Genomic DNA, 26,004 nt, shown 5'->3' with positions numbered 1-26,004 from the left:
ATTAGCGCCACCCAAAGGTAACAATGGATACTGCTTTCTCCTCTTGCAGTGAACTGTTGCAGCTCTTAATCCCCACAGTACAGCTATCTAGTGTCTAGTCAATAAATGAATGAGTGAATGAATGAATCAAAATTGTTATGACAACTTTATTTTCAATCATGTGAGAATAACATTTTAGTGGCATTAATTTTTCATAGTTGATTACATTGACAAGTCAGTATTTTAAGCTAAAACATCAGCATTTGTGACTAATTTTTTTTAAAGATGCAAAAAAAACTAAGAATAAAAAATGGCAGATTAATTCTATCTGCATGCTGAAGGTGAGTTGAACAAGCACATTTTGCAATAAATTGTTAAATTATAAAAAAAAGCGCCATATATGAAAATGAGCTGTGACAAATATATTCATTCAAAATGCATGCTTTGAATACTAGCATTAATTATACTCTGCATTAGGTTTAATATTGAAACACCAAATCACCAAAAACTGCAAACAATCACAATGCTTGAATAAATTCATAGTCAGATCCAGTATTAAAACAAACCTCCCAAAAATGCACAAGTAGCAGAAAAACATTTAGAAAAACTGTCTAGAAAAGTACTCAAATTGCATAGTAACTGCTGGTGATAACTCGTCTAGTTTCATTGTGTTTTCTATGCTGTGTATTAAGATTGAGCGTTGGAGCTATAGCTGGTACTGGTGGAGGAGAAGGTGTAACTGTACGTAGAGGAGTAATCCACGCTGCCTCTACGAGATCCACTCCTGGAGCCGACAAGGGAACCAGGCCTGGACCCAGAGCGAGATCCTGGATTAGAGACATTATAAGGGCTGCTGATTCCCTTGGTGGATATCGAGGAGGCCTGCAGCATTTTCATACCATTGCTTTCTTCCACCATGCAGCTGTCCATAGCTTCCTTGTAGGAGATCTTCAGTTTTGTCTTGGGACAGGTCAGATTCTTCTGGTGGCTCCGTGTATCCTGAAGTTTCTGGGCACCTTGACCATCTAGCCAGCCTCTGCGGATAGCCTCTTCAATGGTGATACGGCGTCCAGTGCCGGGCTCTATCAGGCCTCCTGTCAGGTACTGAAACTCCAAAAACCTCTGGCCGGCTTCATAGGGCAGCCATGACTCCTTCACTGCCTCTGCTGCAGACATCTTTCTCTTAGTCTTCACATCCTCAAAACCAAGAAAGGCTTTCTGGGCAGGTTTGAGCTTAGCGCTCATGCTTTCATCGATGATGCTTTGATGGACAGCATCCTGCAGTGACAGTCTCTCACCAGTGGCAGGGTTGATGATACCCCCTGTGCATGCCTGGGCCTCCAGTAGCCTCTGTGTTGTAATAGTGTCAACTATGCCTCTTCGGTGCCCTTCTGACAGAGTGATTTTCTCCAAGGTCTCTGTGTCGAATATAGCCCCCACAGGGCTGTGGTCATCAAACATCTCAGGGGGAGAAACAGTAATAGAAATACTGCTGAGGCGTTTACGGACAGTAGGTGAAGATGGTGCGGCCTGGGTGGGACTGCTGCATGTGACCATGTCATCAACATTGAGAGCTGAGATGGTCATCTCCGTGCTGCTGGTTTTGCTGGTAATTTCATCAGCAAACTGGGTCAAGGAAAGCTTTCCAGCGCGATACTGATCCAAAGACTTCTGGTCAATGACACCACGTTGCAGGCAGTCCTGGATGTCATACTGGGTTCCTGTTTTCCTATCCACTATCACCAAACGTGCAGAGCCATCAGATCCCTTGATTGTTATTTCCTCCCACTCGCACTCCTGCTCCGACAAGTCCAGGAAAGTGTCATAGTCAATTAGCTCCCGGTGATAGGCCTCCCTAACTGACATCTCCAACCCTGTGTCTGGGTCAACGATCACAACCCGCCTCTTTCGAAGGACATTCGTACGACTCTCTTGTGACTTCTGGGTCTTCTTCTTGTCATTAAGTGGCAGGAGTATTAGGCCTGTCTTGGGATCTTTTAAGCACCGGTCCTTCAGTTGAAGATATGTCAGGTTTTCCTTAGTATTAGGGTCAAAGAACCCCTTTGTGTCATCTCCTTCATAAGTTAGAATCTCATTCATCTCCTTATCAAAATATCCCCTTTGATAAGCAACAGCGACATCAATACGGTGGCTCTCTTTGGGGTCAATAATCCCACCGCTGGCAATCTGGGCCTCAAGAAGACGGATTCCATGACCTTTCTCAATGAGATCTTTCTCAATAGCCTGGAAGAGCGAGATTGTCTGTCCTGTGGCTGGGTCTCTGTATCCAGTTACTGCCTTCTCTGCAGACAACAGCTTATTCTTAAACTCCTTTCCTATCAGGCCTCTCTTTGCAGCCTCTTCCACTGTCAAGAACACATTGTTGACTGGATCAACAATGAAGCCAGAAGCTGCTTGGGCCTCAAGGAGCTCCAGGGTGGTTCCTCTCATGAGCAGACCTTCTTTCATTGCCTGATAGAAAGGCATTGTTCGGTCTTGGGCCTCATCATAGATCCCTGCAATGCAGGTAGTGCCATAGAGATAGTTCTTTAGCCTTTCTTCAATTTCTCTGCTGGTGAGCGTTGACCCTTCATCTACAGTCAGCAGTCCAGATTCGACAAGCTTTGCAACAGGGACTTGATCACGGAGACCCTTCACTGTCTTGGCCTCTTCTAGACCATGTAGCAGAAGCAAGCCGTTAACAGGCTCCACTGAACACTTCTTTCTGAGGTCAGCATAGCTGATCTTCTCTTCTGTCGCTGGGTCCAGATAGCAGGTGGGTTTTTTGTTCAAAGCCCTGTAGAGCTCCTCATCAATAAGATTGCGATCCAAGGCCAGATCTTTTGGAAGGAACACACTCAGAACAGGGTCCAGTATGCCTCCAACAGACTCTTGAGCCTGGAGCAAGCGGATGGTTGTGTCTTTGTCTACGCGGCCCTGTTTGCAAGCCTGACCCACAGATAGTACTTTGCCAGTGTATGGATCTTTGAAGCCTAGGCTAGCTGCTTCAGCTGTTATCAAGGTGTCTCTATCTTCTGTGTCTACAATCCCTCTCGAGCAGGCGGTATCCACAGGCATCTTTTCATTAAATGCAGGATCCACTATGTAGCCTGTTGCAGCTTGAGCTTCCAGGAGCATGAGGGCGCTCTTAGGGCTGAGGAGGTTCTTGTTTTTCGCTTCAGTGAATGGCATCTTCCCTTGAGAAGCTGTTGTCATGCCAGCAATGATGCCAGTACCCTTTAGACTGAGCTGTATATCCAAAGCTACCTCATCCACGCTCTTTCTCCCCTTTAGGAGCTGGTCTAGTGTGGCTTTACTGATTATACCACAGTCACAAAGCTGGTGGGCTGTGACTTTGCGGCGCACCCCATCAAATACCAGCTTGGAAGGATCGATTGTTGGGACCTTCTCATCCGTCTGGGTCTGCTTGTTCAGAGTGCTGGGTCTTTGCTGCAGCCTCTGTATCTCTCTCTCCAGGGCATCTCTCTTGAGAGCCAGCTCTGATGCCTCCTTTTCAGAGATCAACAGACGGCTCTTGTACCGCTCCTCTACACTCTTTAGCTCCCTCGTGAGCCTCTCGATCTCATTCTTCAGGGAGAGCCTGTCTCGATCAGCCTTGTCTCTGTCTGACTCAAACTGCCTCATTTGGCTTTCTCTCAGCTCATACTGGCTCTTCATATAGTTGAAATCCTTGACGATGGCATTCTTTTCATCCTGCAGCCGCTGCTTGTTGCGGAGCTCGGTCTCCAGTGAGAGCTTGATGCGGGTGAGCTCCTCTTCTATGCGCTGGTGACGACTTTTTTCCTGCTCTAGCAGTTTAAGCTTGGATAGCAAAGTGTCCCTCTCCAGCAGCACTTCGCTGTATTGGCTTTGGGAGCTTTGCACCATCATGGATGTCTGGGGGGAAAGACAGGAAAACACATTATTGCATGTGTAAAGAAATACCAATAAGTTATTCACACAGCAGCAATTAGATTATGCAAAAAGCTACAACTCTGATTAATTACACGTGGCTTTCCTTAGCAGCATGTTGTCAGAGCTTATTAACATATAACCTTTCTTTATCAATATCAATTTAATTTATTATTTCACAGGTCAATTGAATGTTTAGTAATGTCAAATCAGCTGTCAGTATGGATTGAACCCACTGATAACACACATGTAAAAAGATGTGTACATTACATTTGTTACATTAATTAGTATGTAGTGAGTGAGTAATTTTTAAGGTTATATGAGTTAATTTTAGTCACATGATGTGCAAAATAAAAGGGTGACAACATGCACGTCTAAGAAAAAGCATTTGCAAGCAAGTGAATTTCATGCAAAACTCAGAAAATGAATCACGTGTAACTAATATAAAAGGGCCACTCTGAAATCATGCTCAGTCTTAATGCACCTACAGCCATTCATGCAAAAGAAAAAAATTAGTAGGATTATGTGGAGATGATCCTTCAACCCATTGGAAAATACCTCGATTGATTGCTTTTGGATTTTGTCTATTTCCAATTTTAGCTTTTCTCTCTCCTTGGTCAGGTCATTGATGAGAGCCTGGAGCTCCGCTGTCCTCTTGGTGCTAGTCTGAAGCTGGACATGCAAGGCTGAGATCTGAGTGGCACTTTCTCCGTCAATAGCGTCTTTACTCATCTTCAGCTCATCTCTCTCCTGTCTAACTGTCCTCAGCTCCTCCTCCAACCTCAGCCTCTCCTTTGTCAGGGTTTGCGTCAGAGTCTTCAGCCTTTCGATCTCCGTAGTGTATTCGTTAAGCTGGCGGCTCTTCTCCTCAATGGTCTTATACAGGCTTTCATTGCGCTGGTTGAGCTCATAAATTCGAGCCTGTTCCTGCTGGAGCTTCTGTTTAAGGGCCCTCAGCTCAGCTGTGACAGCTGCCAGCTCCTGCTTGGTGGCTTGATGCTCCCTAATGCTCTTGTCCAGAGCCTCCCGGAGAGCACTGAGGTCCTGCTCGTACTTCCTTCCAATGCTGGTGGTCTCTATCTGGACAGATTTCAGTGTGCTAATTGTGGTGGTGTGCTCTCTGCACTTATTTGTCATCCTCTCCAAATCTGCCTCCACTCTCTTTCTGCGTGTCAACTCCTCCTGGGTTGCTTTCTTTTGCTTCTCCAGCTCAGCTTCCACTCCATCCAGAGAGCACTGAAGTTCACGGATACGGCTCTGCAGCCTTATTGAACTCTGCTCAGCCTTGGCTTTCTCACTGCTCTGCTTCTCCAGCTCTACTCGGGTGATGCGGATCTCCTGCTCAGACACTTTCAGCTTGTTAATAGACTCAAGATAGGAGGCGTTCTTTGCCTTCAGGTCTGCCTCGGCCTGTTTCAGTCGGTTGATTTCCAGTTCCAGCGCTCTCCTCTTCTTCCCCTCCTCCTCCAGGTTAAATGTTAGCACACTGATCTGCCTGGACTTTTCCTGATTGCTTTTAGTGGCCTCCTTCAGTTTGAGCTCATCCTCTACCCCCTGCTGCTTGAGTGATCTCAGCTGAACCTCCAACTCACTGCGGACCCTTGTTTCTTGCACCACTGAGGCCCTCTGCTGGCTGACCTCCTGCTCTGCTCTGCTTTTCTGCTCTTCCGCATGAGCGATGGTCTGCCTCAGTCTCATCAGCTCCTCCTCCAGATCTCTCTTCTCAGCAGTGAGTCTGTCAATCTGCAGTCTCAGTTCTGCTGTGTCCTCTTCTTGTTGTTGCGAGGCTTTCAGGATGGTGGTCTTGGTGACGTGGATCTGTGTCTCGTATGTCTGCTTAAGTTGATTAAGCTCCTGGGTGCATTGTGTTCTTACCTTTGAGATATCAGACTCAGCATTTCGTCGACGTGTCGCTTCCTCTTCTAGCAGTATCTTCATCCTCTCCAGTTCACGTTCCTTGTCCTTCACAGACTTCTCTAAGTCAATCTTGGCCCAGTTGAGTTCTTCCAGTTCTTTCTGTCTGCGGCGAACAGCCCCCTCATACTCTTCTTGCTGGCTGGTGTAGCGTTCCTCTGCCAACCTTCTCTTCCTCTTTTCTTCATCCAGCTGGTATTTAATGCGGGTCAGCTGGTCGTTAAGCTCTTGAAGCTGGCTCTGTGTGCTGTCCAGGCTCTCCTTGGTAGCGCTAACTTGTATTGCTGTGGTTCTTTTGACTTCCTCCATAGAAATGAGCTGGTCTTGTGATTGAGAGAGCTCCAGTTTGTAGCGGGCCAACGCATCCTCCAGAGACTTGTTCTTCTGGCTACGATCCTGAATTTCCTCCTTCAGACGCCTTAGTTCCTCCTCCAACATCTCAATCTTGGTGTTCCTAATCTGAAGAGACAAAGACAAAAGGAGCCTCCGTCACCTACTTTCATATTGTTGAACCAAGCGATTTGTTTTACTGACACAAAATTATTGACTCACAGAAACAATGTCTTAAATGGCATTGTGCATTCTGATACCTACCTTCAGCTCTTCCATATTCTTCAGCAGCTCCCCTAGGAACTTGTAGTAGTCACTGGAGCGGGTGAGTAGCTCTATGTAGCGAGACTGGAGATCAGCCGCCTGACGGGAGTTAAAATTAAAGGATGAATGCTGATGTCAAATGGAAAAGGAAATAATCCAGTCCAAAGCATTGTTTAATTTATATTGTATCAACAGAGGATTAACATACATAAGTGTGTAATGGCTCACGTGTATTCATTATATGTAACTGAAAATAGGTTTAGTGTGACTTCATGTAGAGACAGCACTCATACCTCCTGTCTGACCACAGAAGCAGGGGACTGCAGCATTGTCCTCTTGTATGGAATATTAAGCAGAGTTTCCAGGCCTGAACTGTAGGAAGCCAGCTGCAGCTCGTAGTCCTGAACACAATACGGACGTTGTTATTTTTGCACCACACTTGCTTGGCATCACAGCTTGTTAACACGTATGAAAATATTTCTGAATGAAAGAAAATGGTGCACATTAAACGACTGCTTACCTTTATGGAGGCAGCACAGGTGTCTGCGTCTTTCTGCACATCCTCTACCTTCTCCTTCTTCCCTTTGATTTCAGTGTGAAGTGCCTGTGCAGTCAACAAAGGGGGGCGTTAAATTCACTCAATCTAATCTGACATGACACTGTGCAGCCTGTGCTTCTTCTAATAAATGCATTACTGTATAAGACAAGAATTTTAATGATGTTATTATAGTGTTAGGCAGAATTTCAATGAGATTAATATAGGCAGTTAGTCAACAAATTAATTTTCTTGGTCTCAAGGGCTAGTAGGTCAAACTTCATAAATCATCTGAGAGACAACTGACATTTTTGCATCACTTTTCGTTTATGCTGCTGTGTAATTTTATGGAAGCACCAATTGTCAACCCTACAATATTGTTGGAATATAGATATCGAGCATACAGCCCTGACTACAATATGTTGATGTAAACAAGGAAAGACGTGCCTTCTGCTGGTTGAGGTGGTCCATTAATGTCTGGATGTCACTGAGCTTCACCAACTGAAGGTTATCCTGGCGTTTCCTGGCATTGTCTATCCACTGTTCCAGGAGCGCACTGCTCTGCTGATAATGACTCAGCTGTTTCTCCTGCTTCTCCAAGTCCCACACTCTGAAGAGGAAAGCGTGGGAGGGAGAGGAAAGGATGAAAGGGTATTTTTACTGTTGTTTTCCCAGCAATGACGAATGGAGGATGTGGAGAAACATTCCCCAGGTGTTACAGGAATATGTGTAGATATACAGACTATCCTACCTGCTGTCAATCTGGGTTTGGATGCGGCGCCAGCGGTCAGACATCTGACCCACCAGGTCTGAGTACTTGGCCAAGTCCACGTCGCACTTGTGGAAGGACTCGGAGATTTGACCATTCCAGTGCATTGCTTTAGACAGGTCGGACTCCATGGCAGTCAGCAGGTCTCTTTTTTGCTCCAGTTCAATCTTCATTTGCTTTAATAGAGAATTACAAAATAGATTCAATTCAATTTTGGGCCCATATGAAAGGAAGAGTTTGGGGGATCCTCAACCAGAAAATCTTGAGCATCAAACACTTAATTTCTGCATTCATGTATGGCGTAAATGTCTGTAATTTTGTCAAAACAAAAGTCCCTTGCTACTTTCATGCTTTTATTTGGGTGGAGTCGGGGGTGGGGGGCAGCTGCACATGTTCTTAATACTGTCCCCTGCATTCCCCCTATTCTATTTAAGCCTAATTTATATCCAGAGGTCGACGCTATGAGATTTGGTACATGATATAGTTGACCTTCATTGTCAGTGGTGGAAGAAGCATTCAGATCCTTTACTTTAGCAAAACAGCAATACTGCAATATGAAAATACATAATTACTAGTAAAATGCATGCACTGAAGATGTTACTCAAGTAAAAGTACATGAGTATTATTAGAAAAATGAAGTACTCATAATACAGATAGATGGCCCATATAAGTGTTATGCTTAATGTTGGATTATTATAAGGGATGCACCGATCCCATATTAGGATCGGACATCAGCTGTGATATCAACATTACAGCTGGATTGGGTATCTGTAAAAGCAGCTGATCCGTAAGACCGATCCTTCCCCTTTAAATCTTTGCGACACGGGCTACGTCATATGGCACATGTGCCGCATGCCGCAAGAGTTGATTAGAGAGTGGCAAACACAAACAGCATGGAGCGAAAAATTGGGATGTGGTCGACCGATTTCCTAACCTGAAAATCCAGATGCCCCGCCCCTAGCAAATTCTAATTTGCACTGCACGGGGATCTGGGCCCGATGAGCACAGCCAGCTGAATCGCCTATCTGACCAATCAGATCAGTCTATCTGACAGAGGCGGGCTCTGGGCGGGCGTAACATGATGAGGACAGAGCTGCGCTGTAGGAGTTGAAAAGTAAACAGCCAAGATGGCAGCTGCTGAGGGACCGCGTCCATGGAAGAAATGTTAAGCCAACTACGTTTATCTTTTTCCTCTTTTGAGAGAGGAACAGAAGACTGCCCTAGACTTCGCTTCCAGGAAGGACGTTTTTGCCAGTTTGCCGACGGCAAAAGCATAATATATCAGTTAGCCCCACTGTTCAGCAAACAAACGGGGCTTAGTGCAATGAATATGTCACATTGTTTTTTGCTCTGATTGGCCATCGTGCTATCCAATTGCGTGCAGTCAGTTAGTGGTGTATCGGTGAGGGCCAGACTCAAAATCTTTCTAGATTTGAGTCTGGATTTCCAAGCTACGGATTTCCTGCATTCTGGTGGGTTTAGGGGTAGCATTCTGGAGATGGGCAATACCTACATTCATTCAAAGCCACCCTGACTTGCAGGGCCTTCACAAGTGAACCTGCATTCAGCACAGAGTGACTGAACTAGTTAAAACCAGAAACTAGGACTTGCCTATGTGGCATATACAGTGTTTCCCCTATATGCAACTAGCAGCAGTGCACAGAGGACGCAGAGTACAAAGAGGATTCAGTGAGTGCTACTAAACAATGTAACTGGAAACTGTAAATCAAAAGACTGCAGTTCAAACTAAACATAAAAAGCACGTCAAACCTTCAGTGTGCTCCGATAGCTTTCCACCTCTCGAGGGTCCATAGAGGTTGTCTCCTTCTCTGTCAGCCGGGCCTCGTGGACTTTGATGATATCTTCAGCCTGGAGAAGGCTGTGGAGCAAGGCCTTAAGAGCCGACAGCCTGTCAAAGACACAAAGGTGTTATGTAAAAATGCACTCATTCTTGCAAATGGCTTTAAATATGTAAAAAAAAAAGTTGTTTTGAGGTATAATCAGTAGCAATGTGATGTGATTAGGCTATAGGTATGTACCTTTGAAGGTAGGCTGGGTAGAGACCCTGCAGGGTTCCCAGTTTTTGGTTGATGATTTCCAGTTCAGAGCGGAGGAACCTGGCTTCCTCAGAGTCTGCAGGTAACCCCTCCAGCTGCTTTACAATCAATTCTCTTAGTCGCAGGTACTCGTCATGAATGGAGTCCAGGTCTTGTTGCACATTCTGGATAACAATGTGTAATAATAGTTAATTTTTCTTCTTTTTTTGAAGTGCTAGTTACATTTCAACCACATTTCACACATTTTTAAACCCCCTCACATTTAATTAGATAGAATAAATGAAAGGTTACACACCTGCAGCTTCTGGAGGTGCACTGAGCACTCGTGCACACTGTTCTCCCCCAGGTGAACATGGAGATGACTGGTGAGACCGGACTCAGCCAGCTCCAGCCTGCCTCGAAGTTCTTGCAGACTATTGAGCAGGGTGAGGCTGAGGGTAGAACTGGGTGGCGGAGGATGGGGTTTCTCCTTGGATATCTTGGGAGTTGAGGGCTTGGGGGTTTTCTCTTTTGGGACTTCAACCTTCACAACCTCCTCCCCTTTATTGGTTGGTAAACAATTTGGAGTATTAATATGTACATATAGTGAAAAAAACAGTATTTTTCCTGACAATTTAGTGATAAGTAAATTTTTTTACACTCACTGTAAGCCGGCAGCTGGATAATCAGTGTATCATAGTGGGTCTGGGCTTGATCAACGTGACCCTGGATAGTTTTCTTCTCCTCCTCCCCGAACAGCTCAGAACCCTGGCTGGTGCGCATGAACTCTTGGTAGTGAGTCTCCAGTCTTTTGATGACACTGCGGTACTCCTCGGGACGCATCTTGGACAGCTGCAAGACAATGGAGAGGGGTGGGGTTAGGCAAAAGACACAGGAGCTGAGCGAACTCCCACAGACAGTGTTTCAGATGAGACGGAAACGGAATCTAATTCAATTTTGGTTGGCATGAAGACAGTGACTTATAGTAATAGTTATAGGGAAACACAACTTGAATTAAGAATTCAACCAATGTTTGTGAACATGAGTTAGTCTCTCTCTTAAGGCCGGAAACAAGAGAAGTAAGTCTCTAACGAGCTGCTCCATAAACATTGGCTTTGTCCGAAATTCCATACTAACATGCTATTTAGTGGGCTAAAACAGTATGAGGGATTTTTTTAGTGTGTCTGAAACCTTTCTATGACACCAACTGTAAGTGAATTGCATACTATTTCTGGTGAAATATTACAGTTACAAAAAAATTTATTTTTAAATTGCCCATAGAGCCTTGGTTGCCGCAGGCTTCCATGGTTACCTGTCTCCAACCAGCAAAAAGGCGCTTAAGCCTAGCTCACATTACACGATTTTCACCGCGATTCTGACGTCGCAGAGGATCTTGAGAGCCACCTTGGGTCGGAGGTGAGTCGGCAGATAGTCTGCCATGACGAGTCCTCACATGTGAACAAGCCTACGAGCAAGTCGCCCCCTCGTCTGTGAATGGGACTGGATATCTGGCATGCTAGAGAACTGGAGAAGTGTGACAGGGCTGACAAAGAGCGGGATACGTCCCACGTCAGCACGCGGGAGGAGGGAAGAAATGTGAGGAAGACAAGCCGCAGGGTTGCCAGGTCTGTTTATTAGCTGCGACTTTGGGCTTGTTTCTAAAGTGGAGTTGCTTATTTGGGCTTGCTCTCTAAACATCGCCTTCCTCTATATATATCTGTCTAATAAGTTTTTTAAACACATGATAGTATGTCGGACTGCAGTCGCTTCTTTTGGGCTTGTTTCCATAGCTCTGGTTGCTTTGTTTCTCTCCCAAGATCTGGTGACGCTGAGTCAAGCCAGCAAGCAACAACAACAATGGCGGCATGCACAGGATCACGGGGAGCGCGTTGTGTTTGGACCCAGGCCCTGGAAGCAGATCTGATTCAACACTAGGAAGAATATCCATGCCTTTACAATGTGTCGTCTCCAAGTTAAAAAACGTAGTTTGGTGACATCACCGCGTTATCTGGGGCTCTGTCGGCGAGGGCTCAGTGAAGAAATCTTGTGGTGTGCACACACAGGTCATAATGCAGTTGGCGAGACTCCCACTGACAGAAACACACGTCGCCAGGTATGAACACTGAAAAGATTATGATAGTCTCCGCGACGCAAAGTCAGGGTGAAAAGCGTGTAATGTGAACTAGCCTTAAGGATATGCCGTGGTAATTATGTCTCAGTGCATCCAATACATCCTATGTTGAATAACATAGATGCAGTCAATGATGGGAGGCTCATTTTGTGGACCCACAGAATTTTTGTTTTCTTTTTTTATACCCAAATAAGCTTTACTCTGTTGAAGTGTTCTCAGTTCTGAAAAGGAAAATGTACCCATGTACTCTGGGTGCTCTCAGTGTCATCTGGAACATCTTTCCCAATTCATTATCTATGGAGCAACTCCAGACTTTATCCCCTATGACATCACAAATTTGAGTTCTAGCACTCTCATTTTTGAACTTGGGAGAGTTCATATCTGCTAATATTTCTGGACCATCTTAAACCACAGGGATAACATGTATGACTTTTGAAATTGGGCGTAGTTTCCCTTTAAGTTAACTGCATTCTTAGTAATATCTTACCATGCTGACAGTGAGGGAGTTGATGTAATTGATGTCTTTGAGGCAGTACTGCCACGAGATGAGACTCTTGATGTTGATGTAGAGCTGGTTCCAGATGCTCATGATGGCGTCATAATACTGCTCATTCCTAGGGAGAAGCACATGCCATTAATATGCAGACAGTACATGATAAACATAATGGAATATTTATCAAAGAGTTTGTCATGTTTTCATTTTAACAGACTGATACTTAGTGCTACTGATTGCTTTTAAAAACCTTTTAAAATCTACTAGTCAACAAAATATGTTACCATCCAAAAACAAAGCTTGTTTTTCTGTCTCGTTTCAGGAAATTTTGATGCATCCAATATATTTATTACATTATAAATCCCTGCCCTGACCAATACCTGAACAGGATTTTCACAGACCTACACTGACTGAATGGTTCTTACTTGTTGGCGAGGCCGATGCTGAGCGGGTTTGGTGGGGGGATCAGCAGACACACAGAGGGAATCAACATGTCCAGACCTCCAGGTCCCGTCACCAGCCACTTGCTGCGCTGTGAGTTATCCTTCAGGATGCCCTCATTTCCTTTCAAAATCCCCTTCTGAAGCACATAACAGATCATATGACCAGGGGAAACAATATTCCAGAACATACTTGGTGCCTGTGTGCGTATGACACAGGCAGAAAGAACTTGTATCCCACCTGGTCTTGTTTAAAGTCACACAAGGCCCGCACTATGACGGGGCTGCTGCTCTTGTCCTCAGGGTTGCGAGGTTTCAACCTGACGATGGTCTTGGATTTGTTGACCAGACTTTGGACCTGCCTCTTGTTCTCCATGATTCGCTCCCTTTCCATCTGTGAATGTGCAAAAATCAGATGTGTTTGTTTAGGTGGAGACAGTACAGGTGAAGAGGGTACAGCTTTTAACGAATGGATACCAGCATGGAAGTTCTACAGTTAATTATGTGTTGATTTACAAGTTGTATACATATGCATATGAGGCATTGTCTAATTTAGATTAGATGTATTTGCGTCACTTGCAACGCCCATAATGTGAATACTTTCTGAATGTCCTGCAGATGGCGTTTATATATTCTTGTTTTTATTATACATTTTATACTTTGTTGTGTGCACTTTATCTTGTACTATTTAATACTTGTCTCTTTCCGACTTGCAGAAGAATTCCTATGAATCCCGAGTGAGTGCAAGTGCACAAATGGCAAATAAAGTTATCTTATCTAAATTTCCAGAATAGAAATCTGAACCACTGGATAAAGCCAGGGTCAAATTTCTTGTTTTCATTTCAATGAGTCAAAGGTTTTATAAAAGGAATTCAGGACATCTCTTTTCAGCCCTCCGTAAATCAAATCAAAAAATAAATTTTTGCTATGTTTTTAGGCATAAAATGTTCTATAAATCAGGCTATGACTGATACATGAACAACCACTTCTGTAAAAACCTCCAGAGGAGATAGAGACAGGAATAAAACTGCAAGGTTTGGTGTACAGTATGTGCTGGTAAGTCCTTTTAAAGGCGGAGCTTTCTCATTCAGAGTATGAGAAAATGTTGAGAAGATGGCCTTTAAAGATAAGAATTGTAAATTTTTATGCATTTTAAGGTGAAAAATAAGACACTACAGATGACAAGGGTAAATATTTTAGAGATATCACCATGAAACGTACACAGCTGCTCACTTACGTTAAAGGGAAATTTCGGTTTATTTCAACCTGTCTCCTATCGTCCTCAATTTGTTTCAAGTGACTAGTGACATAGAAATAATAGTTAGCATGTTAGCCGTTAGCCTAGATACAGCCGGGGCGCATAGTAGCGTCAGACCTGTTAAAACGTAAGTGAACGGGCAACCTTCAAGTGCAAAGTTAGTCCACTAAACAAGCTTTTTTTCCACAAAGACCGCCTCATATCGTTAGGATAAATGTCAGAGAACATATAGAAAACCACATGTAAACGTGTTGTCTTACCTTAACGGTGTGCTGCCATGTTTGTTTACCATTTAGCTCTGCTTTCCAAAGCGCGGCCGAAATATGGCGAGCTCTAGATAAAGCCCAGCTGGATACTACTCCAGGTGGAGGTGTCTCGTCCTCGGTCACATCCAGACCTTGAAAATAAGGCTGCAACCGGTCCCATTCCTTGCAACAGAGGCATTCCTCTTCTGTGGGCACTTGGGCACAGCATTCACAGGTACACCACCAATCTCCAGAGCTACGCAGCCTTGCAGCAGCCATTCCTCCTCTCTCCTCCTCCGTTCTTCAATTTCACGAAGCTCTTCGTGAAATTGAAGAACGGAGGAGGAGAGAGAGAGAGAGGCACAACAGGTAGAGGACGAGAGAGGAGAAATGGCTGCTGTAAGGCTGAGTGGCTCTGGAGATTGGTGGTGTACCTGTCTTTGCGGAAAAAAGCTTGTTTAGTGGACTAACTTTGCACTTGAAGGTTGCCCGTTCACTTATGTTTCAACAGGTCTGACGCTACTATGCGCCCCGGCTGTATCTAGGCTAACGGCTAACATGCTAACTATTATTTTTATGTCACTAGTCACTTGAAACAAATTTAGGACGATAGGAGACGGGTTGAAATAAACCAAAATTTCCCTTTGAGTCAACTATTTTTCTATCTAACACGTTTTCTGAATTTTCATGTTTAAATACACAAAATATGCATTATCTGACTAAATAAACAGAAATCTGAACTAGTATAAACACCTAAATGTGTATGTTGAACATTTTGTTCCAGCTAGTCTGAAAGTCTTGACCAGTTCACAAAAAAACCTGCAGCACACCTTTAGTGTCTCCTCTTACCTGAGCCACTGAACACCACAGATTTAAGGTTCCAAACTATACGACATGACGTAGCATTCCATTTAGTCTCTTAATAAAACCTGGTCGAACCAGTTCACCAGACAGGCAAATTGTTTTAGCCCGTTTTGTGCTTCACACCTGCAGAGGAATATGTATGTCTAGGTTTGAGTGTAATGATACCTCCAGGTTTCTCAGGAGGTCATTGAGGTTCTCCAGCGGGGTGTTCTTGTCGCAGGAGAACTTGCTCCGGATCGTCTCGTGCTCCTTCTGCAGCTTCGTGTAGGTCTCATTGGCCTCCTTGAAAAACTGAAGGTGGCAGAAAAAAGCTCTGATCAGTGCTCACTTGAAAACACACAGGGCACTACTGTCACAGCAGTGACTGAGCACTTACTTGGCTGTAGGCAGCATTCTCTTTCAAATGGTTATGGATACACTTGGTGATCTGGAGAAGCCAGCTCCACTGGGTCTGTAAGGTGTCCATGTAGGCCTGTGGGCGCACACAGAGTCGTCACTACAACACCACTGAGTCATTTCCTGTTTAGGGTGGAAAACACACAGAAAAGACAAAGCGACTTACTTCGATCTTATCTGAGGCAGGGTGATTGTTGTTCAGGAGTCCGTCTGCTTTCACCTTCAGCTTGTTGAGGTCCTTCTCTTTCTCCTCCAGGTCCCTCATCAGACCCTGTCAGGAGGACAGAAAGTAAGGGACCCCATAGGCTAGACTTTGACCTTTAAGAGCCAGATTTCTCAGGGTTCTTGCAGACTTTTTAAAGTCCAATTTAAGACCTATTTAAGACCTCAACAAAGAAAAACCGCATTAATACACGGCAGCAAACATAACGTTCACATATCATCGGTGCTCCAGTGCCTGATGCTTTAACTCCCATCGTCCCAAGTTTTTTAGTATATTTTCTGAGTTGCCTCAATGTCGTTACTTGTGACCGCGTTACGAGTAATAAAGTAATAAAATCCTCTAACTAATCATGTAACTAGGTACAGTAATAGGTAGATTTGATTAGGCATTCAGACATGTCTCCGTTAGTGTAAGTTTCATCTCAAAATTTACGATTTCTCACAAGTAAAAATAAGACTTTTTAAGACATTATATGGCCTTAAATTTTCAAAATCAAATTTAAGACTTTTTAAGGATCTGCAGGAACTCTGTGTGTATACCAATTACTCGCCCAGTATTAGGCTGAATTCATGAATAAAACTGTTTCTCGCATGTGTCTGGTTCACAAAAAAATCCAAAAACACAGAAAGTTCTTGGTGAATTGAAGTCAAACTCTCACACAACTTGTGGAGTGTAATCTGAGTCTCACTTACCCAGTTATATGCTCAGTGCTTCCCAAACAAACCGCCCTTTCAAACAGGAAACTATACTCAAAGTGAAACTTACCCATGCTCTCTTCAAAGCCAGACTCCACAGACAAAAACACTAATTTTACTTTGCTGGAAACAGCAGCTGCTGGTCTACTGCTGCCACTATTTGTTGGTTTGTGTGTGTTGTTGTGTGACTTTGGTGTATGTGAACTGAGCCTTTAACACACCAAAGTCACACTATAACAGAAACAAACTAACTGATTGAGGCAGCGGTAAACCAGCAGCTCCTGTGCTCAGAAATGTGAAATTACACCTTTTGTCAATGGAGTCTGGCTTTGAAGAGAACATAGATTCATTTCATTTTCATTTCAGCTCCCCATCGGAGAGGGCTGTCTGACAGCAAGGTAATGTGTTCGCTAAGTACTGAGTATGCAACTAGATAAATGGGACTTGGATTATACTGCACAAATTGTGTGAGAGTTTGTTCACAGATGTTCTTATGTAGCTTTTGTTCTTGTTAAATGTGAACAAGACTTCTTCACAAAGTCAGAATTACATGAGGTGAGTAATTGATATACAAATGTTTATTTGGAGGGTGACATACTGCTTCAAGCTAAAGCCACACCCCTAAACTATGACAGAAAAACCCAAGTTCAGCTAGAGATCCTTACGGAGTAGCTCTCTTGCTTCCGGGGGATGTACTGGTCGATGTTTTTGTCTCCCCAGTCGAACATCAGCTCCTCCTCCTCTCTCTCATTCACCCACATGATGGCTCGGGAGATCTCGTCGATGATGCCTTGAAGCTCACGCAGCTGATTCACCCGGCTGTGGGACATTTTCTGAGGCAGACACAAGTTTAATTTATGAATATAATTTAAGATAATGTTCAACAAATTGAAAAGAAAGCATTTTTGTAGGAGTGTTGTCCTACCTGCAGGCTTTCCCATTCTTGTTCCAGGATGGACAGGTTGTACTTGTCGCCCCTCATGTTCTAAAAAAAGACATTTTGCTTTTAGCTCAGCTTTAAATAAGATTAGAAAACTTGTGCACACATGAATCACAGCTTATCATCCTCCTTAACCAACATGATATTCAATGAATCCAGGTCAAAGGAAATGAGCAACAAAAAAAGCTTCAAAACAGGGAAACAGAATGACCACGTACCAGTTCATCTCTGGCACGGTCTACTTCCTGGCTCCTCTGGATAGAGCTGTGGTTTTTGCTGTGGGTCATGATTTGCTTGTCTATGGTTTCGGCGTCATCCCCCCACGGAGCCGTCTCAATCATGCGCTACAAGATGCCGGATCACAGTTAATTAGCTTTGGAAATGTAATAACTGCTGCACACAATTACAGCGTCAAAATCAACCTCAACTGAAGGGAAATAACATTTTTTGTGGAACATGACTGAACAATGGTTTATGACATAATGTATACCATATGTATACCAATTCAAAAAAGAGGGCTGGTGTTAACTCTTATTTCTTATTGTCAATAAACTCCTTGAAAACAACAAACAGCATACTTTCTAACCTCCCTGCTCTCCATAAAAGCCCATTCACTCCTACTGAAGATTTAAATCTTTAAAAATAGGTCACAAACACATCGCTTCATTTTTGAAAGAGCTCGGTAATTTCCTTAAACACCTGGGTACTGCAGAGTTTGGTAAATGCCACTCAAACAGGGGTAAGTTGTGCATTTGTTGGGGACTATTTTCAGCTGCGAATGAAAACACATTTGGTGCTTGAGTACTTGCAACAGCAGGACAGTGTATGTGGAACTGACTACAAATAAATGCCCATGTTCATCATGATGAAGGAATATGCAACACAGCCCAAGAGTGGGGCTCACTGGTGTGTTCTTAATAGTTTTTGGATAACAACGAGGGTCTAAAGCACAGAGGAACAGGTTTATTAGCTTTAGCCACAAAGGCAATAGTTAAAAGTGAGATCAACTCATTGTTTTAGTCTTTTCTTGTTTTGTATTGTTTTGCTTTCCCAGAAGTTGGAATTTATTTCAGTCTGCAAATAGAAATAATATGCACATACAGCCTCTCACAGAAAATGGCAGATACTTTTATAGGACAGTGCAAAATTAGAGTTGTACCAATACCAGTATCGGAAATGCCTCTGATACTGCCTAAAATATCAGGTATCAGCGAGTACAGCCTATGACCAGTCCAATACCACGTAATGCCTCACGTCATTACGCATACGCACGCTACAGGCAAATGAAATGGAAATGGAGCAGAGTTTAAAAAGCATTCTACTGTAGCCTTTAAAATGTCTTTTTCACCAAATTGTGTGGCTGCACTTTAACCTGTGTCTTGATCTGTGTCAACACTGGATAATAATAATAAAAAAAAGTATTATGGCATTCATTCTGCTATTATGTATTTATTTCTTAATATTTTACATAGAGTTTTAGGAGTTGAGACATACAACAATTCATATCCCATCCATTTTTTTTTTTTTACATGCTAGTATCGGATCGGTACTCGGTATCGGCAGATACCAAAGGTTCAGGGATCGGAATCGGTATCGGGAAGGAAAAAGTGGTATCGGTACATCTCTGTGCAAAACATTACAATCAAATAATTTAACATAACTTAGACACTACTGCGGTCCGAAAAAGTTGTAGGCTGAAGCTACAGCTGTAACACCAACCCTTTAAACAGCACATCATATTTAGCAGATATTATTCTAGTTTCTGGAGACACTGGCGAGCGTGTTTGTATGTTTTTTAGGTGTGTTTTTAATCCTGTCTTGTATGTTGTGTGTATGTCGTCTATTTTTATTATATTTTATATGGACCTATTTTTGAGTCTGAAATAAAGATTGACTGATTGATATTTAGCAATCAATGACAAAACAGGCAAACAAGGCAACATAGCAACAAAAGGCAGCTTCCTGTATCCTGTTCTTCTTCGTCAGTTTTACAGTCTGATCGTCCATTTTCATATTTGATCAATACCTTATTTTTACACCTTTCTTTAAACCCACTTAATGTTCTACATGTTTTAAGCTCCTTCACCACTGTTTTTTGGAACATAAAAATACGCCTCAAAGCACTTTGACTTTCTATCTTTTGAAACAACTTCTGCACACTTTCAGGTTATAATTTGAGTTGTTTTAAAGTCGACCAAATCTTCAAATTTTATAGTCTTAAGTTTAATATATAATGAGTTTGTTGCCTCTCTGAATGAGGTTTTGCTCCCAATTTTGCTGGCTCTCTTTTGAAGTATGAAAACTGGATTTGGATTTGTTTTATATGCATTTCCCCACACTTCCACACAATACGTAATGTGTGGCAGAATAAACAAACAGTATAAGGTGTATAGTGAGGCTTAACTTAATTTCTAATACCAATCACAAGTTTCCTGTTTGTGTTGGCTGCATGATTACCAAAAACTATCACTGTAAGTGTTAGTTTCTTAGAATAAAACCATATATTTAGCATTTCCAATTCTTTCCCTGTTGTATCCAAAACTTTTAATTGCTTTAACTATAATAAAAACACACAGTGAGCCATCCTTATTTTCTAGGGAAACATAATGCTATGTCTCCACACATACACTGCTGTGCCGTCCCTGCTCTGAATTCCTCGACCTTACGTCCGTCCTTCCGCTCTTTGTCCTCTAGGTGTCAGCCTATAATCATTAAGTCCGTTGTCAAGCAGGAAACTATCCCAACTATTCCCCCCCTTGTTAGCAGCCCTCAGCTTTGATAAGAGCTCAACCGGCGAACCAACCTCAGCCAGTCCGGGCTTTTTACTCGCATTTTTTCTCTCTCTTTCAAGGCTTTTGTTCTCTCACCACTCCCTTTTCCTTCATGACTCCTTGGCTGAGGCTACACACACACAACTTGACTGTAAAGAGACTGTCTGCAGAACAGCTAATACTCAGAGTAGCAAGGTCAACAATGGCTTATGTTGCACTGTAGATACAAGACTACAAGCAGGAACATTAGAGAGAGACAGTAGGTAAAAGTGGCAGGTGATATGTTGCCAGGTTTGGTGATTTAAAAAAGGCAAAATCTAGAGTTCAAAGACTGTGACAGAAAAACACGCAAAGAACTGTTTTTTATCTGATGACAAGGATTGAATGATTAAATATAAAGGGCGAGGCGTGAGTGGTGACAGACTGACAGGGTGTGTTTTAGGACGGGTGGGAGGGTTGGGGAGGTAGAGACAGTCGAAGGGCGTTTTCCCATGAGCATGTTAGAGTTCTGCTCAACTGCCCTGTCCCATAACATCTGACTCAGTGGTGAGTGTCAGATTTCACACTCTACTTCTACTTTTCTTTTGCTCCCACAGCGTCTTTATCTGCCTCACACTGTGTGTGTCTCTCTCTCTCTCTCTCTTTGCCTTCCTCTCTTGCCGTCTCTGTCTCAAATGGCAGAGCTCTTTCCTCTCCTTTGTTTCAACCCTTCTCCGCCTCCCCTGACCTCTTTCACTCACGGATCAGGTTTTGGCAGCGTGTCCAGATGGTTTCAGTTACGGGAGGTCAGAATAAGAGATAGTGTAAGTGCACCCCCCCCTCCCCCCCTTCGTCCTGCCTTCACATAAAAAATGGTGCGCCCTAATTCAGGCAGGCATATCGGCATGCACACACATGCAGGTGCAACTATTCAAACTGCTAAAACAACAGCTTGGCACTGAGTTTTACCAGGACATTTGTGGATGAAATGTCTCTCTATTATCATTTAATGATGGTGCAAATCAGTAATTACAAGTAAAGTGTAATTAAAAAGGAAAATGAGTGATCAAAGCACAGATAATTTAATTACACGTTTATTACTGTATATGTGATTCCTACCTACATTTACAATATTGTGATGGGCCTTAAAAAAGGAAAAAGATTATTTTGTAATACTGATTTCAACCATATCACCCATATTTCTGTGCTTTTGTTCTCTGATGTCTCTGACGTATGAAGAGCTCACCTTCTGTTGGGCAATCCAGGCCATGGCATCATTAAAGATCCTCCCCCCCTCGAGGGAACCCACGCTGCCTCTGTTCCGTCTCGTGGTCATACCGCCAACTAATTGCTGTTGGATAACACCGTGCATGTGCTGCATCTGTTCTACACTGTGGGGTTGTACAAAAAAGGAAAATACTTTGTGAGTCTTCCAGGGGCACACTGAGCACTCAGCTTCAAAGAGCTCAGCTGGGCAAATCCGGCTGAATAGGAAGAATGTTGGCAAATAACTCCTCAGAGTTACTTTGTCTTTACAAGGTTCAGTTCGACTTGAAAGTAAAATTCAGATGCTTCTCTACAAGTTCAAACACCAGCTTGTGTTACCTTTTAACTTTTAAGGCATGTTGGTGTGTGCACGTTCATGAATGAACGCATGCAAATGCAAACATGCAAAGACAGCAAACACTTTGCAAAGGCAAACAAACGCACACTGCATCTTGTGTTACCTTGCGAAGACGTCATTGGGGATGCGCATTTGCTGCAGGTCTCTGCCGCAGACCTTCATCTGCTCCATGGTCTCTGCAGCCATGATCATGAACTTCTCTGCCTCCATGGCTGGACCCCCCTGTGAAACCCACACAATACACACACTGAACTCCACCCACCTGCAACACTCTACTTCACTTGATATTAATCTGGGGGGGTTTTATATCACAAAAGGCATCAACATGTCGATGCATGAGCAGAAACACTTTCGCAATAACGCCAACATCGTTATAATTACCACTAAGAGTGAAACACACACGACATCAGTGTAATCTGCGTGCTACACTTACACTCTGGAGAATCATCTTCGCTCTCTGCAGATATTCCTGGCACTGGCTTTTCAGGTACATAGCCTTCTGCTGAATTGCTTGCACACTGCACGTGAAGAAAACACAACAATGCATTTTCAGAGCTTGAAATGTAGCTTCAGATTATATCAATGTGTTATAAGCACTCAATTAGGCACAGCCAGTATCTCTGTGTGGTTTTCTAAGCCTATAATAAGCACTATTTTAAAGAGAGACACTGTTAATATAGTTAATAGGTTACAAGGTTGGTATAAATGCTTGTAAATGATCAGCGGATGTCGTGGAAATAAATGTAAAATGTCAGATCTCTTAATGAATTGATGAGGAATAATCCTTTGTATTTAAATTCAACACAATCTCATGCAATGCTGTGTATAGGTCATGGGGCATGAGTATGTGTCATCAATGGGTCACCACCTAGGAAAAATAACTAACCAATAACTTTCTCTCTTTAAAGAGCTCCACAAAAACTTGTTTTATTCACTTAACCTTTGCTCAGCAGGAGTTAAGCATTTAAAAAAGGAAGTTTGAAAAGGAAATAGTTTAAAAAGCTCTGGCACAGACTGTTGACACTGACGTGATGGTGACTCAGAATAATCAGCAGTGACACAACTGGGATAACATGGAAACACACTTACGAAATAATTATAACAAATGACGTTTTAGACAAAGACGTGGGAAACATGAAAGTACAGTTTCACCTGTAGAAATTTAGGATACTTCACGTACCTGTAGGAACAATTAGCTCTGACACACTTCACCTGTCTGCTATTCAGCGGTGAGCTAGCCTTTTTGAAACCTGTTTGATGACATTTTTCTTTTTAATTGCGCCTATAGTAACGACATAATCCTCTAAAACATTTCCAAATGGGTTAATGTCTTTGTTTGGAAACAGCTGACATAATAATTCTCAAGAGTTTGTTGCATTTTGTTTGTTAGGAAGACCCTGAACTTTTCTTTACATGAGTTTTAATGGCTAATTGAAGTACACCCTGGTGCCGTGACACTCATTTTAAAGCAATTTTAAAGTCTTACCTGACTCCTCCACCTCCACCCGCACCCATGGCGAGTTTCTGTGCACCCCCGCCGTGCATGGAGGTCCTGGAGAAGGTGTAGGACGTGGTGTATCCGTCCCCTCCTTGGTAATCTCCCTGGAAGCCGTTTCCACCGACGAACACGTCGTTTCTAAAACTTGGACTCGACAAATCCTGCCGCGAGTTGCTTCTCTGGCCGATGGTGGCCAGCCTCGAGTTGGAGCCGTACACACTCATGTTTGCTGAGTTGTTTTTTTCCCCAGATGTTTAAAAGAAAGAATAAAGTTAGTTTTGCTCCGCTGTCCAGACAGAGGACAGACCGCGCGCCTCTCCCCTCCCCGTCTCCTGTTGCGCAGATAATGCAGCTCTGCTGTGAATAGACGGAAGCTGACCGCTTTTGGAGAGAAACCACACCTTGCTGTGTTTACGAAACACTCCTGCACCCACTTGCCTGTGTGTGGGAAGATTATGGGCTGTCATTTGTTTCTCCTAAAAAGTTGTGTTGCAATCAAAACTTTGACTTTTCAATTGAATTATGATGAAATACAACTTGTGTTTAACCTTATGACTAATTATGTTATTGTCTATTAAGACAGGGCTGGGGAAAGTGACTTGAAGCTTAATACATAATCTACTTTGCCCTATTCTTAGTTAATATGAGAAGCAGCCTGTGTTTCTACAATAAAAGCAATTATTTGCCAACTTTCAAAACATTCTATAAATTATGAGACTTCTAATTATGTCTGTGGTCAATTTAAGACCATATTTGTCATTGTATTGTGACATCTATTGGATTTTCCTTTATTGCAAGGTGCACCCATGGATGGATTGCAGAACAGGCCTAACAGGACACAAGCCCAGGGGCCCAAAATGTCAGAGGCAACCCTCGCCCTCAGTTGCAACATGTCACTCAATGTTAGCACAGGCCAGACAGGGACCAAAATTGACCACAAAGAGACACAAAGAGACCACAGAGAGATGGGAAGGACTTCAAAGAGACACAAAACAACTACAAAGACAGGCCAAACAACCAGAAAGAGATGCAAAAAGACCACAAAGAGACGCAAAGAACTGCAAAGAGACACAAAATAACTACAAATGACAAACAACAAGAAAAAGATGCAAAATGACTACAATGTGACACAAAACAACCAAAAAGACATAAAATTATTCCAAAGAGACACAAAATAACCTCAGAGAGATGCAAATGACTGCAAAGACATGCAAAATGACTACAAAGTGACACAAAACAACCAAAAGATACATATATACTATATATACTACATATATACTATATTGACTGTGTGTGTGTGTGTGTGTGTGTGTGTGTGTGTGTGTGTGTTTATATGTAGGGGTGGGAGGGGCGGGTTTTCAATATGTATGTATTATTTTTGTTTGTTTTTATTCTGTGAAGCACTTTGTGCTGCATTTTTAATGTATGAAAAGTGCTATACAAATAAAGTTTGATTGATTGATTGATTGATTGATTGATTGATAAAAGTACTCCAAAGAGACACAAAATAACTACAAAGATGGGCCAAACAACCAGTAAGAGACACAAAAAGACCACAAAGAGACACAAAATAACTACAAAGACAGGACAAACAATAAGAAAAAGATGCAAAATGACTACAATGTGACACAAAACAACCAAAACAGACATAAAATTACTTCAGAGAGACACATATAACTACGAGGGGCCAAACAACCACAGAGACACAAAAAGACCACAAAGAGATGCAAAGGACTGCAAAGAGACACAAAATAATGCCAGAGACGGGCCAAACAACAAGAAAGAGATTCAAAATGACTGTAAAGTGACACAAAACAACCAAAAGAGACATAAAAGCATTCCAAAGAGACACAAAATGACTGCAAACATGGGCCAAACAACCAGTAAGAGAAAAAGACCACAAAGAGACGCAAAGAACTGCAAAGAGACACAAAATAACTACAAAGACAGGACAAACAACCAGAAAAGATGCAAAATGACTCCAAAGAGACACAAAATACTACAAAGACGGGCCAAACAACCATAAAGTGACACAAAGTGACCACAAAGTCCCACAAAACAACCAAAAAAGACATAAAATTATTCCAAAGAGACACAAGATGACCTCAAAGAGACCTAGTGACTAAAGACACAATAAACAAAAGACACAAAAGAACTGCAAAGAGACACAAAATACCTACAAAGACGGGCCAAACAACCAGAAAGAGAAATAAAATGACTAAAAAGTGACACAAACCAACAAAAAAAATACAGAAAATTACTACAAAGAGACACAAAATAACTACGAAGATGGGGCAAACAACTAGAAAGACACACAAAATGACTGAAAAGTTACACAAAACAACAAAAAAAGAACAGAAAATTACTCCAAAGATACGCCAAACAACCAGAAAGAGATGAAAATGACTACAAAGTCACAAAAAACAACTGAAACAGACATTAAATTACTCTAAAGAGACATAAAGAACTACAAAGACGGGCCAAACAACCAGAGAGAGACGCAAAACAACCAAAATAGACACAAAATCACCTCAAAGACACCGAAGACACAAAATAACCACAAGAAGACACAAAATGACAACAGACTTAAAATGGGGTGCCACATGGCTTGGTGGTTGGACCCGGCATCCCATGTGTGAGGGCTGTGTCCTTGCCACTGCGGGTTCAGTTCCAGCCTGCTGCACTTTGCTGCACGCCATCCCCTTTCT

General features: G+C 42.7%; 1 protein-coding gene across 2 annotated transcripts; it reads right to left on the bottom strand.

The window, feature by feature from the left end:
- Positions 1-132: 132 nt before the first annotated feature.
- On the bottom strand, positions 133-23,664 carry LOC125901637 (desmoplakin-like). 2 transcript variants are annotated; one of them, XM_049597386.1, is made up of 24 exons: positions 23,285-23,664; positions 22,232-22,316; positions 21,902-22,020; positions 21,421-21,565; positions 17,643-17,768; positions 17,410-17,469; positions 17,150-17,317; positions 15,733-15,837; positions 15,547-15,642; positions 15,336-15,461; positions 13,045-13,197; positions 12,789-12,943; positions 12,358-12,484; positions 10,405-10,591; positions 10,056-10,300; positions 9,743-9,924; positions 9,474-9,612; positions 7,686-7,879; positions 7,382-7,544; positions 6,920-7,003; positions 6,693-6,800; positions 6,400-6,498; positions 4,450-6,264; positions 133-3,876 (listed from the first exon to the last, which is right to left on the bottom strand). In XM_049597386.1, the coding sequence occupies exons 1-24, from the start codon at positions 23,518-23,520 to the stop codon at positions 667-669; spliced, it is 8,127 nt and encodes a 2,708-aa protein (XP_049453343.1). In that variant the 5' UTR covers positions 23,521-23,664; the 3' UTR covers positions 133-666. The 2 variants fall into 2 exon arrangements, with proteins under 2 accessions (XP_049453343.1, XP_049453344.1); XM_049597387.1 differs by having other exon boundaries at positions 5,767-6,264; positions 23,285-23,663.
- Between the last annotated feature and the right edge of the window lie 2,340 nt (positions 23,665-26,004).

Source organism: Epinephelus fuscoguttatus, linkage group LG15 (genome assembly GCF_011397635.1).
Source record: "Epinephelus fuscoguttatus linkage group LG15, E.fuscoguttatus.final_Chr_v1".
Lineage (NCBI taxonomy): Eukaryota > Metazoa > Chordata > Actinopteri > Perciformes > Serranidae > Epinephelus > Epinephelus fuscoguttatus.
The sequence above is the reverse complement of the archived record's forward strand: the minus strand, read 5'-3'. Positions and strand labels throughout refer to the sequence as shown.